Raw genomic sequence first — 19,843 nt, forward strand, 5'->3', positions numbered from 1 at the left:
ATCTTACAAAAAGCCCCCCATATTGAAATACTTTCAATCAGGCTTTGGGTTTCGTTCATGGTCTTTCCAAATTTACAGAGCTGTCAGATCTATAGGTTAGGCTTCAAAATGTTACTTTCCTAATTGTAAAAAATGAAACTACTTTCACATCATCAGGTTTTCTGCCTATAACTTTACTTCACACAGTAATATTTTCTCTTCTCTTTGACAGTCAGCTGATGTAATTTCAAAAGTTTTTATTTGCCTCTACCAACAAAACAGGTCAGACTTGATATGTCAAGTTATGAAATTAATGGACTCCAGGCAGAGCAAACTGGTGCCAGTATCCCTGCATGGTTGCATTGTTGTCCATAGCATCTTCCAGGGAGGGATGGTTTTAGCTGCCACGGTTTCCCAAGGTGAATCGTGCAGGAACAACTAGTCTGGTTGATTTGGTGCCTGTAGTCTGCCTGTGCTAACTGTGCATGTGGTGCTGCCATACACCATGAAAAAATAGGCCAATTGGCTCCAGTCAGATTGGCCAGAAGGCTCAAGCCTGCCATTATTACATCTATGTGGTGAAAAGAAAAATGATACCATGCAGAGCCCAGCCCTGCTTTCTTGGATTAGTACTACACATTCTGGCCCACTGTCACTTGACTGAGATGTCCACAGTAACAAATGCTATGTCTGAAGGATGCACTTTCAATTGCAATGACAAAGAAGGCAAAAGGAGTGATCTGTCATGTCCAGAAAAACAAGATGTCAAGAATTCCAGTGGAATGATGTAACTCGCAACTGAGATCTTTATTTACAGTAGAGTTTCTGCAGGGGGCTCTGCAACAACCTTTATCAATGAAATCAATAAATATGTGTAATGTATGTACTTTATAAGAATTCACATGGCTGTCAGATGTTATCATCCATTGTTCACTAGCTGTCTATTTCTTCCCTGCCCAACTCTTGCTTCAACACAGGCCAGAGCTTGTTGGGATACACTTCTTGGTTTTTAGATCTTGACCAAAATGGGAGCAGGGAATGAATCAGCACTGTGGTGACCATCAATCTCTGTCATTCACAGAACCTAATGTGTGTCATAATTAGCCTAATAATAACCCTCTGATGACATGTATAATTACAAGAATAGGACAAGCAAATGTGATGGTCTCCCCATGATCACTGCATCCCCCCCAAAAACATAGCCAGGACCTGATGACCCATGTATATGTTATAGCAATGTACTATCTCACTATTTATTACATTAAAGAAATAGGTATGGTACTTTAATTATGAACTGACTGTGAACTCCGCGTTGAACTGCATTAGTTCCATTCAGAAACAAAACGGAAGTCTTTTTGTCTGCGTTGAATCATTTTCCATGTTAGCCATATAGCTATCCAGTCATGATCTCTGCATTTGAAGGAAAATTATACTGAGTCTTCAATGCTGAATTTCACTTCTGTACGGAAGTGTTGGGTAAGAATTGAGGGGGAGAAACTGTGATAGATGACACCCTCTCATATTCACAAGATAAGTGAGGGAATGTTGCTGGTTGCTGATGATATAGCCGTTAGCTGCAGAGGTGACGTCACCAGGCGTTTGCGATCCAGCTACCGACACAGATCGAGAGCCGCCGGTACCATGGCTGCCATATTGGAGAGGAAGTGATTCCTGTCCGCTTGAGCAGTGGGGACACACAATACCGAGAAAGCGACAGAGGGGTAGCTTGTGCGATACTGAACAACTGTAGAGGGGTGCGGCTCCGTTTGCTTTTGCCAGGGCGGTTCCTGAACAGGATCTAGTTGGTACTGTGAGTTTCATCCCAGAACTCGGCGAAGATGGCGGACCCGGCGGAGTGCACCATTAAAGTGATGTGCCGTTTCAGGCCCTTGAACAATTCAGAAGTAATGAGAGGTGACAGATACATCCCGAAATTTCAAGGGGAGGACAACGTTATTATCGCAGTAAGTTGGCTAGTGCTCCGTGCTTTCAGTAGCTAGCAAAGGTATTCATCGGGGTTTACAGCGAGGGTTAACGTTACCAGCCAAACAGGCAAGGGCAGTGTCTGTGTGCCGTCCACCCCCATTGACACATCACACTTGCTTAACTTGGCTGTCTAGAAATATAACGTCGTCTGCCAGCAACAAAAAAAGCTAATTTACGGCACAGATACGATGGTTGACTATATTATACATCTCAACTTGTAGTGTGTCTGTAATTCATAACTTGACGTTAGGACATACAAAGCGTATTTTTGTTAGGCCAGTAGCCTATGGATTGCTAACGAATAGCTACTGATGGAAAAATACGAAAGTAGTCAGCTAACGTCAACGTTAGTTAGCCATATAGCTACTAACGCTTTTTCTGCAGACTTGCCGAACGTTTAACTAGTTATATTCTGTGTTTATTGCTTACTAGATAACCCGGGAAACGTTAACTACCAAATTATTGTGAGCTAACCTTGCTTAGCTGGGGCTGAGTCGGACAACGAGACTGCTGCTAGCCACCTACGGCAAGTTAGCTAGCTGTCTGTTTGACACGCTAGCTAGCGCTAATCTGAATGTGTGCTTGCTAGCTAGTGTGGCTAGTTTAAGCTGCCCTGGTTCCTTGTCAAAATAACGTTATTTTATTTGGCGGTATAAGTGCTAGCTAACTATTTATGTAGAGTAAAAACCTGAGAATTATAGATGGTTCTTAGAGCTAGAATAACTTACATTAGCCACCTCACACGAGAGTTTATTTTGGTTAGAGTCGGGATCATGTTCGTGGCCTACTTATGTCCTTTTCAAAACAAAAGGCTTGCAGGCCATCAACGCATATCCTCCATCACCACTGCTTGCTATAATAACTTTGGCCTGATAGCTCATGCAGACACATTAACGGTAGCCAGATAGCTTACCGAGTTAGCTAGATAGCTGGCTAGCAAACGTTAATAAGGTAGTCTAGACTAGTCTATCTATAAAGGATGGTGTGTAACAGGTGGTTTTATTTTGTGGCGTTTGCTAAGTACAGCTGCCGATGTCTGTCTTTTAGAAACGAGAAAACAAACTTGATTTTTGACAATTTGTCATGAGCGGTATTTTAAATAATAATGATGGCTAATATCTAACGTAATATTAGCTCAGTTAACTATTAGTTGCACAGTTACTTAGTCAACGTTTGCTGGTTGTGCACTAGCTAGCGAATTTGCTACCTCGCAAACGATCTCATTCAGAACGACGTCAGCTAGACATCTAGCCTGCTGGTCCGTGGTAGACAGCACAGGTCACACACACGGCATTACTTCCAGTAGTAATATAAGTAACCCTAATGTATTTAGTTCGCTAAAGTCTGCTAACTTGCCACAACATTAATTTAGTGCTAGCTATGGACGTGAAGTAGCGATATCTGACTTGACTTGCCTATCTATCTTGTGTCGCAGTCGCCAGCAGGGATGACAGCTGTCATAAAAGGCTTAAGGTTATGTCGAATTAACTTGAATGGCTTGGTAGAAACTAAGACGGCACACTCCGAGTAAATAGTAACTTAGAGCAAATGATTCCAAACCAGAATTATGTCTCAACAGGCGGTTATTCTGAGAAAAAAACACGAGTTGCTTTCAAATAGAAATGACCGGTGTCTTTGGAATATTTGAATATTCTGTAATAGCTGACAGCTAAACTGTCAGAGATGATCTGGTGTGATGAGCGGCCTCTGTCAAACTGAATAAACCCCGTGAGTGATTCCAGTTCCCATTGTCCCGTCAGTCATACGAATCAATGTCGAGGAAGTGTTTTGAGCCACTGTAGCTAGCCACTATTGGGAGTGGTAATATTAGAAATTATTTTAGGTTTTTTCTACGAACTTTCCCTTGGCATTTAAAATAAAAATAAATAAATTATGGAAAATGGAAATGTGAAACCTGGAGATATTCGCCGGACTGTCTGCCATGGAGATGTCGCTTTTCCTTTGCAGGAAATTACACATCTGAATTGTGACTAGCGCACATCTGCTAATACGGCAGCAGCACGGTTCAGTGCATTGTAATATGTGTTATGATTGCTTAGCGACACTGAATAGTTGTGAAGGAAATGGTATTTTTGCATTCATCATTGCTCTCTTGTGGAAACCAGGGGCCTTAGGAGTTCAGAGTGTTAAAGTAGTGATGTCACTTTATTGAGGCTTTCTCTTCCAGTAGAGCTGTAAGTACAGCCTGTACTTATGTGATCAATATTTCATTTCTATTAATTAGTGGGGATAATTAATCTGAATTTGAGAGCCAGCCGGTGACAAGGGGCAGCTGCCTTCACCTTCAGGGTTTGACGGATAATGAGGACAGAATCTTTGTGAATGTCTTCGTTTTAATCTGAATCTTGATTTAAAATTGCAACATAATCAGCCAAGGAACCCTAGAGAAATCATATCCATAAAGGGGGTTCCCTGACAATAAGAAAAATGTGTGCTGACAATGGTTTCACCCTAGATTTATGTCCTTTTCCTCTCTTACGTTCCTGTAACCATTCCTTTCGCTCACCTCTGGCATTACTGCTGTGGAGAAGTAGACTTGCATTGCAAGTGTATTCACTGCAGTCCATGCACTTACTGTACACTGCCTCCCCAGAGAATGTGGGTAATGGCCCAGGCACACAACGAAAATGCAGCCTTGGCACCGTAATTATGGATCGATAGATGTGCGATCGTTTGGCATGCTGTTTTGACAAAATCTCTTACTCAGTAAAAACAAACATTTGTGGAAAAATTCACAGTCCTTTTTGTACTAGACAAGGGTATGGAATTATTACAGAGGGAATGCGTAGAAAGTGGCACCAGTGGTGGATTTGGTGTGATACTGTCACCTGAATAGGCCAAACCCCACCTCAACACATTTGCACGTATCGGTTGCATGAAGGTCCGACGGATCTGTCAGGGCTCTACAGTGCTGCCATTTTAGGAGCAGTTTCTCCTGTAAACTGATGTGTGCTAACTGGAAAAATTATTTAAGAGCATATTTGCTCATTAGGATGCATTGGTGTGCTTCTAAATTTTTGAACTTAAGAGCACATGTGCTCAATGGAAAGAATGTTGACGTAGTGCCCTACCTGTGTAGGGCAGGAAGTTGGGTCTGTGTTGACTGAGATGGTTACAGTAGCTACGCTTTCTTGGAGACGCTGAGAAGGAAACTGATGACCCCCAGTACACTCGTCTTCCATTTCCCACATGACTTCCTCAGACTCACGGTCTAGCCTCTCTTGGCTTTGTTGACCTATGGCCAACGGTAGATCCTTGCAATGTTCCTTCATGATTACCATAGAAATGTGTACATGGCAAGAGCACTGGTAATAAATTCTTGCGTTCTAGGCATCGCAGCACAAGTTTAATTGGCACTCATAAATTGTCTTTAAAGTACCACTACATACTGCATCGGTGAGTATCTGGGAGTCATTTTGTGTTTCGTTAAGTGGTATTCGACTGTTTAAAGCTCTTTTGCTGTTGAATTTATGAGTGCATGAAAGCGCATCTTGCACTGTCCTGGGCAGAATGCAAAGTCCCATACTGTCATATCATTTCTGTTTTCCATGATGGCTTGAGCTCCAGTGTCCATTGAATCTCATTTCATACTTCATACAGAGAGAAAGCGTTAAGTGATATTTCAGTGGCCATAGCTGTGGCGTGGCAAGCTAGAATTTGAGTGTTCAGCCCCAAGAGCTAGATAAAAAATAAAATAAAAAATCTTGTTAGTTTAAGGAAACTGCTATAAGTGGAATATCTCTACATCTTCATTTACATCTCTTAAGATGTGTCTGTTTATGCAATGAAAATGTGTGCCCCATTTGACTCTGACATGGGCCTTTTTTGCTGTCCCTGGTTCGGTTTGATCCTAAGAGCGGTGGCAGTTTAAGGCTGATATAGGCTAACTGGTGCAGGCCAGTAACTAGTGGAATATCTCTTTGTTCAGCCATGTCTTTTTATAGAAACGCATTAGCTCATTTCCTATGTCCAGGGCTCAGGGAAAGTGGTGTGCAGCTAGCGGCAGCCTGGGCTGGAGCCTTTGTTGTAGTGAACGTAGATTGTGGTTTCTGGGCGTCTTCCATTGTTCAGTAGCCGGTGCTGCCGATTTAATAACAGTGTTTCTTTTTAACCCCTGGGCCTCCATGTAGCGGGCTGCTTCTGCCGGGTAATCCCTCCACGTCTCTCCTGGAAACGGATTGCCCATCCCTGCCCTCTCCACCAACCAGAGACTGACCTTCAGTGCTGTTGGTTGGTTGGGGCTGTGCGTGCGTGCGTGCGTGTGTGTACGCTTGTGTCTGTGCGCACATGCTTGTGTGCATGTACGTACGCTTGTGTGTGTGTACGTGTGCGTGTGTGTGTGTACGCTTGTGTCTGTGTGCACATGCTCGTGTGCATGTACGTGCGCTTGTGTGTGTGTGTGTATGTCTGCGTGTGTGTACGCTTGTGTCTGTGCGCACATGCTTGTGTGTATGTACGTGCGCTTGTGTGTGTGTGTGTGTGTGTGTGGGGTTGGTAATCTGGCGGTTCAGGGTGGATTCCTGCTGCTTCGTGTCAGCTGTAGGCCGGGAGCCTGTCTCTGGTTCAGACAGCGGACAGAGAGGTGGTGGCCATTTTCAGGCTCCCATGTTTCTGCCCAGTGAGCCGCAGTATCTGAGCTACAAGCCTTGCAGGTGGACATGGTTGTAAACAAGAAGTCTTATCAGTATTCAATTTCTCCATCCCCCCTCCAATGTAAGACTCTTCTGCTCCAGTGACCAAGTCTGTGGACCGGAATGATTTAAAGACTTTCCCTCAGCTGCAATTATCCTGCAAATGGAGAATTGCATGATACTGCATGTCTCGGAAAACTCCTGCTCAACCACGGCGTGGTTTGTACACACACACACACACACACACACACACAGAAGTTTTGAATGTGCCTCATTTCTTTGCTTTGAAGGCAGTGAACAGGATCAAGCCTGCTCTTATGATGGTGTGAGTGCATGTCTCTCTCTTATGTGGAGGGTCTCTGTTGATCCCACGGATTCTGAGGAACCTAATGGGTGGTTGTTTGGCTGCGTTGGGTGTGCTGGTTTCCTGTGCAAAAGTAGGCAGTAGGAAATGTGCAGTACAACGGGCTGCTATGGAGGTTAACTTATGTTAATTCTATTACACATCCATTTTGTAGACTGTCTTGCTCATAATGGCTTTAAAAAGCAGACAAAAGTACATTTGACAAGTTATATGTGCAACACTGCCTTGACTGGCAATCTCACGCCAGCAATCATGTAATATCACTTAAGCACCTAAATACAACTCCTGAGGTTGTACGGTACCAGTTACATTAATTATATATAAAACCATAAAATATCATGATTAATGTTGGAAGGAGGGGTGGTAAGTTTTGCAATTTTGCATTTAGCCTAAATTTTGTCTGGGTAACTTTGGGATTTAAAAAAAAAAAATATATATATATATATGGATCTGGTCCACCTGCTAATTGCTGGATCTTTCAAAAATTCATGAGAAATTATTTTTACCACCTCTTCCACGATTTCCTCCGTGATGCTGCAGATCCAACCGACATCAGCTGCCTCTGATCAAGTCTGGTTTGTGTATGCCAATACCACTCCTACAAACGGTAGGCTCAATAGACTTAATACAATAGACGCACTAGCAGAAGAGTGCTGGAACCTAGTGGCTGTCCAGGCAAACTTAAACCATTTGACCCAAGTGCAGTAGATCACACAGATAGGAGAGACACGGGAAGAGGAGATGGTGATGTTGTCAGGACCCGATTCAAGAGTACGGCTTAGTCTGGAAGAGGGAGAATACGCTGTAGCTGGCCCAACATTGAACTATATTTAATTACGCTTTTTTTAAACCTTAATTTCATTTCATTTCATTTCATTTTGGTGTACAATTCGCATAAGATTTTACATAATAACAACAGTGAATGAAACAATGTTGAGAATGTCCAAGCAGTGTTAAAAAGTTAAATATTATTTGATTGAAATCCAAAGCTAATCACCTGAAAAGTTTTCAAAGCCTCTCTTATTTGTCTGGAAGATTATTGTGCAGCTAATGGCAGGGAAAAGACAACTGGTGTGTTAAAAGAAAGAAATTTTGTTCATTTAACATGGAAAGTGAACTTTGTAAACCAAACCGTGATTGCTAGAATTAATGCATTAGATAGGAATGCTCGTGGGTGGGGATGGGTGAGGAGCCCAGATGCTGAAGCGGTGGGTCAGAGGATGACCACTTCATTGGACTGGGTACACTGCCTGGATTACTCTCTGCATCTCAGTTTAACCCTTGATTCCCAGTGCTGGTGAATGGCTTGTGTTGAGATACTGTCTTGGATTCAGGTGACCGCTTATGGTCCTGCATGCCTCTGTCGCACTTTAGAAGGATGCAGTGTCTTGGGGAAACCACAGGGTCCCTGTTGCTCTGTGTGAAGCTTTTCAACTGAAAGTTTTCCACCGTAGCGCAAGTGTATTATTTATGTTACCATTCTAGCGGCATTGTTCGTGCATATAAAAAGATATCACTGCGTGGCCTTGAACGGAAAATAGCTGAGTTTCCATTCACGTTGTCTGACTTCTGTTGGCTGTGAGGCTTGGTTGCAGTATGATTTGACTGCTTCAGCTGCTGCAGACATTCAGAAAATTTTTATTAACTTCATCCCTGTGAGCGATGTTTAAAAATGAAATATATTCTCACTCAAGGTTAGTTTAGGAGTGACTTCCCCATCTTCGGTTAGTTCTTCAAGGCTGAAATGTTACCAGCCATCTAGTTTCCAAGTTGTATTTGGTAAGTATTAGGATTGTTTCTTTAATTCATTAGAATGGTGTTTAATGATGATTAGAGTGAGATCTAGAGCTTAGCTAATACGCTTATCATTAATTTATTAGTTTTTCTCTGACATTGTTTGACCCATTACCACCAATTCTGGCCAGAAACATGTATGAGGTTCTCTTCACAGATTACATTTTTTTTTTCCATTTTGAAGAAGTTAGCCAGTGAAGTTAAAAAAGGTTTGGCCTAAAAGTAAAATGGCTGTAACTCCATGAACAGTGATTGTTATTAAACTGAGTATTGATATTAACGGCTGTTAGATAAGCATGTATGCAATAGCAGTCCAACCTAAACCCACAGGCAGTGCTACACATGCAAAATTATTTATCTCATGATTGGATGGACCAAATGTCATGTAATTGGTTCTGCATGCTATGGGGCCAAGTTCTATTCAAAATACCACATTTGGTTACAATCACTGCCATTGAGTGTGGCATGGGTTGTTTATTTACTTTAAAACTTTGCTTGTGATTGGACAAATCCTGTGAAACGTGCTCACCAGACACATTCATTCCAGGTTTCATGCAAATCCATCGATGTGAGGCTGAATGGAGCCAATTTAACTGTTCTACGAATGTCAGTTTTGCTAACTTTTCAGCTCTGTATGTTTACTATACCTTTTAAAAAAAATAAGTCTGGGATATAGTTTCATTCATCGCAGTAGTTCTGTTTTCTCTACTTAATTCATACTGCGCCATTGCCTCATACTGCTTGGACCCTGTTAATTGCCAGTTGAGGCTGTATTTATATATATTTATACCCCCCTTTCTCCTTGATTAGGAATGCCCAGTCATATCTAATAAGTGTTTATTGGCAAAGCCTTAAAGCCTGTTATCACTCCGCAGTTTGTAAGTCAGACTTCCACAGACACGAGTCGGAGGAAGACACTGAACAGATTGATTTGCAGATGCCCAATCGCCTACTAGGTGGGCTGTTGAGTGATGAGACGCTCCCCCCTCCCTGCCAGCCGAAACAGTTGGTCATGGTACAGCTATCTTTACCGAACCATGGGGCCCATACCTGCGCTAGAACCGTTCCTTAGCAAGACGATCCGGCCAGCGGCCCCATTTCTGCTCATATTTATTAGGGTGAAATGGAACAAAAGAGAGAATTTTCATTTACTGTACATGTGTAATATAGGATAGGTTATGTCTGTATAGCATGAGGTTTTGCATGCATGATGATATTCATGATGCGATAGTCATGTTGGCATTTTGAAAGTGTGGAGCAGTCCCCTTAAATGTCTTTTAGCTCGGAATTGTTTCCGCATTTCAAATATCCCCCATTCTTAGAATGGTCAACCCAGAAAAGTTGCCACGTGGATAATTAGATGGCTGAAGAATGCAGTAAGAGCTTGTGGGAGTTGGGAGCGATTAGAATGGCCGCTCTCCTCACTGCTGCCTCTGGGCTGAATATCGATGGAGGAGCAGCTCTGCCCGGCCCGATTAATCAATGCTGCTGGAAATCGTAATGCGAGACGACCCCTCCAGTCTCCACTGGGACTGGCGTTGCTCCATGGTGATGCGCCGGCACAGACCGATTGACACCTCCCGCTTCACCAACTGCCGCACGCACACACACACACACACATGCACACACACACACACACGCGCGCACACACACACACAGACACATGCACACACACACATGCACGCACACACACACACAGGTTCGCCGGCTGCCTTTCCCCACAGGGCGGTTGGGGCGAGCAGAAGGTACCCTGGGATCCCCCGGCAGCTTGCTTGCCGCGCGCGCTGTTGCTTCTGAACAGCAGCAGACAGTGGGCCGTGAGCCCGGGCCCCTCCAGAGTGGCGGCTGCAGTCTGCTGTCACGCCGTAGACAGGGAAGGGAAAAGAGGAACAGAGGAGGGCTCTGCCTTTCCCATCATGTGTTGCCTCCTCTTTTTTTCACTCCGTCCTGGAGGGGCGCCCTTACACCTTCCGCCATTTTGATGAGGTCTTGAATGTCGCTGTCACTGTCCCTACCTCGGACGTCCAAGTGATGTCAGCGGTGAGAGCTTCGTCCGCCGAGCGACAGCTGCAGGCAGCAAGCCCTTAATGTTTGGGTGTCAGTTGGCTGCTGTCTCGTGAACTGCAGCAGTGAACTGCGAGACAGGGTAACTGAGACGAATTTGCTTTCCTGTCGAGTTCCAGCTTTGGGATAGCCAGCAGCTGGGCCCACCTCATGCCATAGTAATTTCTGGAATGAGGTGGCTAAATCCAAGCAATTACTGACCAAAGGCTGATGCCGATTACGCACTCTTTGTCTTCAGATTTCTGTGATTATATTTTATCAAGTAAAAATTTCCTTAGTTTGCTGGCCTACCTGGTTTTCCTGGCTCTTCAAGACGCCGACAACAACACAAATAAACCCACCCATATGAAAAAGCAATTACAAGCTCATGAATGGGTGCATAAAAGTCTGTATGCAACGCATTTCATACCCAAATTGGTTCAAATGGGATTAGACCAATGAGATATAAATTACTTCCCCTGATCTGTCCGCAGTCCTGGCTGTTCATCTGCTATTATTTATTTATTTATTTATTTATTTATTGCCTTGCATTGTGCAATGCAGGTGCATTTAAAGCTTTGAATTTGTGGGGATTAATGTCCTTTTATTGCCAATAACTGTCTCAAAGCTGGGGGCCGGCCTCCCTAGGTGAATAATCAAACCTGAATGAACAGGATTACAACCTTCTTCCTCTAATACCCCCGTATAAACATGCCTGATTGGCAGCTTAATGGAGGGGCACCGAGACTCACGCTGTAGCCATGGCAGATGGAAATTTCCATATTTTTGTATGCTGATTACCTGTTGACGCATTCTTCGGTACCCCTTGGTGGTTGTGATTGGCAGCCTGGAGCAAAACAAAGCAGGTCCTGCTTTAGTTTACTTGTGCAGACCCGAGGGAAATGTTAGGCAAATCCTTATATGATACAGTCGGTGTCCGCATGGTTTCTCAGAAGTATTGCTGAGCGGAAATGATGTCATGGACGTGCTCACCGATCCCATGTGGGTCGTAATGACAGGGCTGTCTGTAAAGACTCTGGGCGTGTGCTTTGGCCTTACGGTTGATTAGCTAGCGAGGTTGTGGAGTTGACCTGCTCTTTGGGTGATGCGGACTGTGTCCTGGGCTGGATGTGTTCCTCCCTGGAGGCTGGCTGCCCCGCCCCTGGGAGTTGGTGCCTTTGCCACTGCCGTGGATCTGTGTCTTGTGACTGCCAGGTCAGCTGATGATGTCACCAGAGACTCTTCCCCGGCTGAGCAGGATGTAGCCTTGTTGGCACAGTCATTGGGGTGAAGCTGCATAGAGCCCAGCTCAGTTCAGCAGGTTATAGCGCAGTGTTTGGGATGAACTGGTGCTGGCCTTGACAGAACTCATCTCAGTGCTGCGGGTTACAGCACAGTGTTCGGGGCAAGTTGGTGCTGACCTGCATAGAACCCAGCTCAGTTTGGTGGGCTTTATAGCATGGTTTCTGGGACGGTGTGGCACTGCCCTGCACTGAGCATGGTCTTTTCAGCAGGTTATAACCGGTGTGGAATGGAACTGGTGGCCTGCACTGAACCTGGGTCAGTTCTGCAGCTCATTCTGTGTCCATATGGTACGATGTGGACTGCGCTCAACTGGGCTCAGTTCAGCTGCTCAAAAACTCTGATCTCACTATGGTCTCCAGGTGGAGATGTCACGTTAGTCACACATCCTGCTGTTTCAGTCACAGAGGGGTTATTTGGGGTTTTTCTTCTGATCTAAACCAAGTAGAAAAATGTACAGTCTTTGTGCTGTGCTCATCTTAGTCATTTACACATGGGCTTAGGGGGTCTGTCCATGACAAGAGCCAGGACAGCGCTGCCATTACACTATGACCTTTATTCATTATGCAGACTGTTCTGCCCAGTCTGACTTTTCCATATTCTTCACAGAGCTGTTTTTCTAATTTGTGTGCGGTCGATGTCTGTCAAAACATTAACTAGTTATACAGCTCTGAACTTCCCCTTTGACTTTGAATGGAGTGGCTGTTTACCAATTGGGAAGAGGTGGGTTCAGCACAGACTGGTCCTGTTTTCTTCAGAGGGGCCAGTGTACCGACTTCCCCATGCCGTCGCTTTGTAAATCAGAATTTAATGATGGCCTCCGAGCGGTCAGGCGCAGCGAGAGCGTGAAGTTGAGCCGTTGAGGAGATGTTTCTGTCCCCAGTAGAGACGGAGCGCGGCTCCCGATGCCAGCCGCTAGCGGTTGATTGGCACAACGCATTTGTCGCTCTGTGCGCTCTGAACACATAGCTAATGCAGGCCCATGGGTTGGGCTGCGAGCATTGCTATACTCAAATAGAGTGAGGAGAAATCACAGGCCAATGGGACGAGGGTTGTGTAAAAAATTGGGCGCGTACAAAGGAAGCAGATTTTTTTCGAAGGTGCCGGAGGCCGCACCCCGTGTTCCTCTGACAGACGTTCGGGGAGCGGTCTGGCCTGGGCAAGTTGGGGGAAGAGACTGACCGTCGAGCTGATCCACAGCAGGGTGGCTGTGTGGGCCCTGTGGCAGCCAGCCGCCACTGTCTTTGTGTCTCTGGAAAAACGGCGGCTGTCCACGTCAGGGTGACAGCTGAGCTGCATGAGGTTTGGGAGTCAGGAGCTGGGGGGTGGGGGCAGAAAGCATTCTTTACTTCTGCTGCCGTCCTGATGAGGAGGGTTGGCGTTTTTGGGGGGGTCTCACAGAGCCTAGACCGCTGTTGTCACCCCCCCCCCCCCCCCCCCCGCCCCGCCCCGCCCCGCTCACAGCCTGTTGCAGGCGTGAGGTACAGTCTCTGCTGCCTGGCAGATTCCTCTTCACTGTGCCGCTTGTGACTGCTCCTCTGTGAGAATAGCTCTCTCACCACGATGAGATTCCAGATCCTTTTGACCTCTCCCAGCATTCTCTTGAGCAAGAAATGACCTCCAGTGTGGGCCATTTTATTCTGCTCACTGCTCCATACTGGAATCATAATGGAGCTCACGTTAAGGCTGGCCTTGCACACTGAGGCAGCAAGTCTGCAAATAACTGAATGGGATTTGGACCACACGGGCACCAACCCTAAACCGAAACTAGAAGTGAACAGACCATTAAGGTCAGAGCTGTTGAGGAAATATCCTGGGTTCCAGGAGCGCTGCCATGCGTGCATTACGGACCCTGCTGAATGGCGGTGTGGCTGAAGAATGACGGTGTGGCTGAAGAATGGCGGTGTGGCTGAAGAATGGCGGTGTGGCTGAAGAATGGCGGTGTGGCTGAAGAATGGCGGTGTGGCTGAAGAACGGCGGTGTGGCTGAAGAACGGCGGTGTGGCTGAAGAACGGCGGTGTGGCTGAAGAATGGCGGTGTGGCTGAAGAATGGTGGTGTGGCTGAAGAACGGCGGTGTGGCTGAAGAACGGCGGTGTGGCTGAAGAACGGCGGTGTGAAGAACGGCGGTGTGGCTGAAGAACGGCGGTGTGAAGAACGGCGGTGTGGCTGAAGAATGGCGGTGTGAAGAATGGCGGTGTGGCTGAAGAACGGCGGTGTGGCTGAAGAACGGCGGTGTGGCTGAAGAACGGCAGTGTGGCTGAAGAACGGCGGTGTGGCTGAAGAATGCCAGGGTGGGTGGGTGGGTTGTTGAGTGCGGTGGTACCAGGGTGGGGACGGACAGCTGCTCCCTTAACATGCCCTCCCGAGGGGCTTACCAGCTGCTCCACAGGGCCCCTCTGAGCTGAAGCCCAGTGCTGGTCTCTGCATGATCAGCCCTGTGGCAGAGAGGCCGGTGTGAACTAAGTAGCTTTCGGCTGAAAACGGATGTTCTTAAACTGGACGGGTGTTCACACTACATTTAGCCTGGATGGTGAAAGTGCACAGCTGTCCACTTAGGCAAGCAGAGACACTTAGAACGGCGGTACTGCGTAATCCTTTACGTATATTAATAATGGAGGACCATCTAATCGCACGATGAATCGCAGATAAAGTGCTTTGGGCTTTAATGGAAAGTCCTTTCCTCCCAAAAAAGGGCGTTTGCCTTTCTGGTTTCTTAACCGGTGGTTCTCCCGGCGTCTTTCTCATGTGCGTCATCGCTCTCGACGGCTACTCCCAACCGCTCTCACCCACCGCCCATAGACGGTAAAGACTGGGAAGAGGGAGCCCATCCCTCACCTCCTGATTTTGATGGGGGGGGGGGGGGGCAGATAATGAAACGGGGTACACACACGCTGTGTAATCACAGCTTCCCAGCATGCTCTGCAGCCGGCGGGCCTCTCTGCGGCGCGGGGCCCGACGGAGCGAAGAGGCTGTTTTGGTTTGCCGGGTCCCCTGAGCTGGTGGGTGGCAGGTCATTATCGTAATGCCGTATTTCAGGAAATCTAATTGGTCTCTAATTCGTGCTTCCCTCCAGGCGTAGTCAAACCTAATTATGAGCCGTTTTTCTTGCCCCGCTTCCTTTGTGCAGTCGGTGTTTTGTGTCTGCGGGCGGACGTACAGTGTGGGTCGCTTTCTTATTGGTAATTATTTTGGTTTGGTGGAATATCTGCTCCCTCCGCACCGACTCTCGCTCCAAACTTACAGTAGAAGGCTGAAGAGCATTTGGACGAGAGGAGGAAGTTGCCGGGGAAGTGAGCATTATGCATGTTAGCGCGCTCACAGGGCTCAGTGTTGCACAAGAGAGGTGTGCCCTGCTCAGTGTAACAAGGCCGTCACAGTGAAGCCCTGTGTCTGTATTGCCACTGCTGATGTATTGATGCTTGCCTCTAAAATCTGGTGTTTCTCTCCCTCCCTATCTCTCTGCCTCCATCCCTCCCTTTCCTCCCCCCCCCTCCCCCTCTTTCCTTGCGCAGGCCAAACCGTACATGTTCGATCGAGTCTTCCAGTCCAGCACCACACAGGAGCAAGTGTACAACGCCTGCGCCCAGAAGATTGTCAAAGGTAGGATGCATTGTGGGTGATGTGGGCTGGCATTACCCCAGGAGCATGCGCACATCTCCTGACAGCGCGGGGGCTGGGAGGCGGGGTCAGGACTCTGATTGGTCTACGCCCATCAGCTGAAGAGTCTGCAGTTAGAAACCGGTGTGCCCTGGCCAAACCCCCACACACTCCCCGGTGGCCAATTATGCCCCTCTGTGGCGGACTCCTGCTCACAGCTGGCTAACAAGGCTTGGTTCAAACCGCAACTTTAGTTGGTGTAAACACCGTCAAAGTCACTGGAGGATGTCTAACCACTGGAGATGTATGAAATACTAATTTACATATTCAAATATGTAAATGAGAAGAAAGCTAATCTTCCCTCATATTTATTTATTGCCTGTGCTTTCCATGAGCATCTCTGGCTCACTGGGACATTTTTTGCATGATTGTACTTTATCTCACAGATTCCAAGAAATGCCAAGGATATTGAGGGGGAAAGAAACACACACACACACACAAATCATAGCTGCTCACAGTCATTACAGTGTCCAAAAACAGGGCCAATTCGAAAAGCCAGCAAATTGTACATTAAACTCATAGTCACTCTTTATTAATCTTTGCAGTGGTGAGATAAACGGTATAAAGCAGTGCTCTGTGAACGTTCTGGAACAGATGCATTGCTAAGTCTGGGTTAAATCATGGATTAAGAATACATTTTAGCTGCTGTAAATCCTGCAAAAACAGATGTTTTTCTGGCTGTGGTGAAATTATAAGACAAGTCTAGATCCCTTTGGAACCTGTAATTTTAGTTAACATTTTACAGATGACATAGCCACAAAAGCTGGCGGTTACAGTGCAGTCCCAAAATGCATTCAAGATGCTGCCTGAAGGGTGACTCTCACTGGGACATTTTGAGCCACAAAAGTCTCCCTGAAGTTGTCCCCTTCTTCCAGCTCCAGATCAATTCCTCAATATGCCTTCATTTTAATGCAGGAATTAGGAGTACTAATTACTACTTACGGTGATGCTTGTTTGATTTCTGAAAGCTTGTGTTCTGTCTTCTCCACAGATGTGCTTGAGGGGTATAACGGAACGATATTCGCCTATGGGCAGACCTCATCTGGTAAAACGCACACAATGGAGGTAACGCACTTAAATCATATTGCACTAAATATGAAACTTCTTATTTGTTTATTACAAAATTAATTATTGTCAATGAAAGTTACAACACATGTGAGCTGCACTGGCCTACCAGTTTCTCTATGTGAACGGTCTATGTTTTCGGTTATATTTCTTGTCGAGGTTTTGTGAATAAAAGTGACGCAGTCGCTTACGATCTGTTTGAATATCCTTCTGTCTGTTTTACGTAGGGTAACCTCCATGATCCGGACGGAATGGGAATCATCCCAAGAATAGTGCAAGACATTTTTAACTACATTTACTCCATGGATGAGAACCTGGAGTTTCATATCAAGGTGTGCATTCTATTTCATATTCATTTATATGAAGATGTTTTTGTCGTTTAGTAAGTCCAGTTAAACATCATTTAAAATCCCGGCAAAATATTCACAGTCACATGGAATTGCCCTCTAAAAATAACTTGGGGTAATTGGGAGAGATGTTTGGCCCTGGATGGGAACCTTATTGAAAGTGGTTTTCTTGCTAATGAGTTGAATTTGCTTTGCAGGTTTCATATTTTGAAATATACTTGGACAAGATTAGGGACCTTTTGGATGGTGAGTTTCAGTAGCTCCACGGTGTTGGTACAGATAATTGATGTAGTTACATAACAGCTGGATATTTCACAATTTAAGTGGCACAGAAATAGACAAATTTGCATTGGCATGCAGAATTTTTAAACCGCAGAAGATGAATTCTCTTCCCCGAGTCCTACTTCGAAACTGGGTGACAGCAGACGTCTTAATGACTGTAACTGTACAAAAATGTGATATTCATTGCAAATTCTGAATCAGCACTTTCCTGCATTGACCCTGATTCTCTCTTGCAGTGTCAAAGACTAACCTGTCAGTACACGAAGACAAAAACAGAGTCCCCTACGTTAAGGTGAGGCATCAATTTTCAACCAAACAAACCGCAATAAAACGTAAGAACAACACTGTCGCCGTGTGCAGTAGCAAGCCCTGGGTAAAATGCACTCGCTAGCAAAAAAAAGGCAGGCTCCCTTGTTAGTGTAAATTGGGCACTGCATATTCAGTGGTTGCCTAAGTACACATAAATGCCTGCCGCTATTGATTTTTCGCTGGCGCAAAATGGCGCATTTTGAATTAGGCAAATGGAAGTTGGCGTTTTGTGCAACCTAAGAGCTTTGTGTGGGTCTCAGGGGTGCACTGAGCGCTTCGTCTGCAGCCCTGAGGAGGTCATGGACACCATCGACGAAGGAAAGTCTAACCGACACGTGGCCGTGACCAGTAAGTGATCAAACGCCTCATTTCCTGTTTCCTGCTACAGGAAAAACCAGAGGAATTGCGTCTGTTGACTTCGCAGGTAGCGTTACGTTTGCATTTGGTTGCCTCCATGGAACGGTTCATAAAACGCTAAACGAAGGACCTCACTGTGAAACCAACATTTGTCCACTGCGCAGACATCACCTTGGGAGTATTTCCGTGAATATAGGGTACAGGAAGATGGTGGCCTGTGAACAAAAGATGAAAATTACTTGAGGGAAAAGGTAGTCCAAAAGAGAGAGCATAGCATCGTCTATTATGTGGAAGTTCAAAGCTAATGGAAGTATCGCTACCTTTCCAGGAAGAGAATGTGAGAGCATTTTAGAGAAAAGTGGTGTGGGAAGTAACCCAAGGAATGATTGAGAGTGATTCTGGCAGAATCGGCCTGCTCATCACTACCATTCAGCAAAGTTTCTTGAGCTCAAGAAGCTGTAATATTTAAAGGACGGACACAGATTTACTGGTGTCTGTCTAGCACCATTTGTGCTGGTGGTTCAAGGACGGTCTTCCTGGCTAAGAAGCTCGAGCTTGGCTAAAAATGTACATTCCTGCATAATAATGTAAATGGTGCACTATTTAAGTAAATGATGCACAGGCACCAAAAATTAACAAATAAATGAAGGACTGGCTGTGGTTTCTCCAGACCTCAGTTCTATGGAACTTGTGGTTTGCATTGACTGCAGTTTATTGGTGAAAAAGCAAGAAATCTGATGAAACTGGAGAAATTCTGTTGTGGACGGTGGCCAGGCCCAGTGTTCATTTAGTGTCTCATATTAGGAGCATCGATCTGGGATAAGTTTTGTCCTCTAGCTCAGGATACGGTTGAGCTATGGACAGGGGAGCCCTGATCCTGGGTCAGTATTCCTGCTCTGTGATGTTCTATGAGTATGGGCTCAAACTCTTCACTAGAGCAGAACAAGAGACTTCAAAAGACACTAGGAGCAGTAGTCAATATATCGGTGTTGAATGTTCACTTTTGGGGAGGGGGGGAGATCATTTTTTGTTGTCCTGTGAAGTTTTATCTTATGTGAGGTATATTGCCCTTGCAAATTGTATTGTACATGCTGTTTGTGCTCTGTTAATAACCTCGGAGACTGGCATGTTCCCACTGATTAATTCATATTTTTTCAAATCATGCTGTTGCCCAGGGTAGTCCTGACGTTACCAAGAATATACATATGTTCAGTTATTTATGCATATGTACCAGTGCCCATTTGTCATTGTCTCATAAACAGCAGATGCTTTTGCTTAGCATAATATGAACCTTTTTGAATTGAGTGCTTTTGAGCTTAACAAATCTAGTTATTGATATTCAAAATTATCTAGCGTTGTAACTCGGGATGACGTAAAATCCTTATCCAGTGGCAAGAGATCACCTCCCTGTTCCCCGTAACCGTGTCCAATAGCCCCAGTGTTTTCTGCTCTGTAGATATGAATGAACACAGCTCCAGAAGCCACAGCATCTTCCTCATCAACGTCAAACAGGAGAACACTCAGACGGAGCAGAAGCTGAGCGGGAAGCTGTACCTGGTCGATTTGGCCGGCAGTGAAAAGGTGCGGCGCTGCTCGCCCTTCCGTGACGCTTCGCGCTTCAGGAACGGTTTCGCCCGAAGGTGGCGGACGCTCGGAACGCTTGCCTCGAGAGCTGTGGCCATACCTCCCACCGATGCAATATTCT

General features: G+C 45.7%; 1 protein-coding gene across 1 annotated transcript in view; it reads left to right on the forward strand.

The window, feature by feature from the left end:
- Window positions 1-1,552: 1,552 nt before the first annotated feature.
- LOC118225440 (kinesin-1 heavy chain) overlaps window positions 1,553-19,843 on the forward strand; it is a 29,650-nt gene continuing 11,359 nt past the window's right edge. The window contains exons 1-8 of the mRNA XM_035413840.1: window positions 1,553-1,943; window positions 15,634-15,721; window positions 16,770-16,843; window positions 17,071-17,175; window positions 17,388-17,436; window positions 17,709-17,764; window positions 18,042-18,129; window positions 19,595-19,719. Coding sequence (XP_035269731.1) covers window positions 1,818-1,943; window positions 15,634-15,721; window positions 16,770-16,843; window positions 17,071-17,175; window positions 17,388-17,436; window positions 17,709-17,764; window positions 18,042-18,129; window positions 19,595-19,719 — 711 coding nt within the window. The 5' untranslated portion in view covers window positions 1,553-1,817. The remainder of the gene's footprint in view (window positions 1,944-15,633; window positions 15,722-16,769; window positions 16,844-17,070; window positions 17,176-17,387; window positions 17,437-17,708; window positions 17,765-18,041; window positions 18,130-19,594; window positions 19,720-19,843) is intronic.

This window comes from Anguilla anguilla, chromosome 4 (genome assembly GCF_013347855.1).
Source record: "Anguilla anguilla isolate fAngAng1 chromosome 4, fAngAng1.pri, whole genome shotgun sequence".
NCBI classification, from domain to species: Eukaryota; Metazoa; Chordata; class Actinopteri; order Anguilliformes; family Anguillidae; genus Anguilla; species Anguilla anguilla.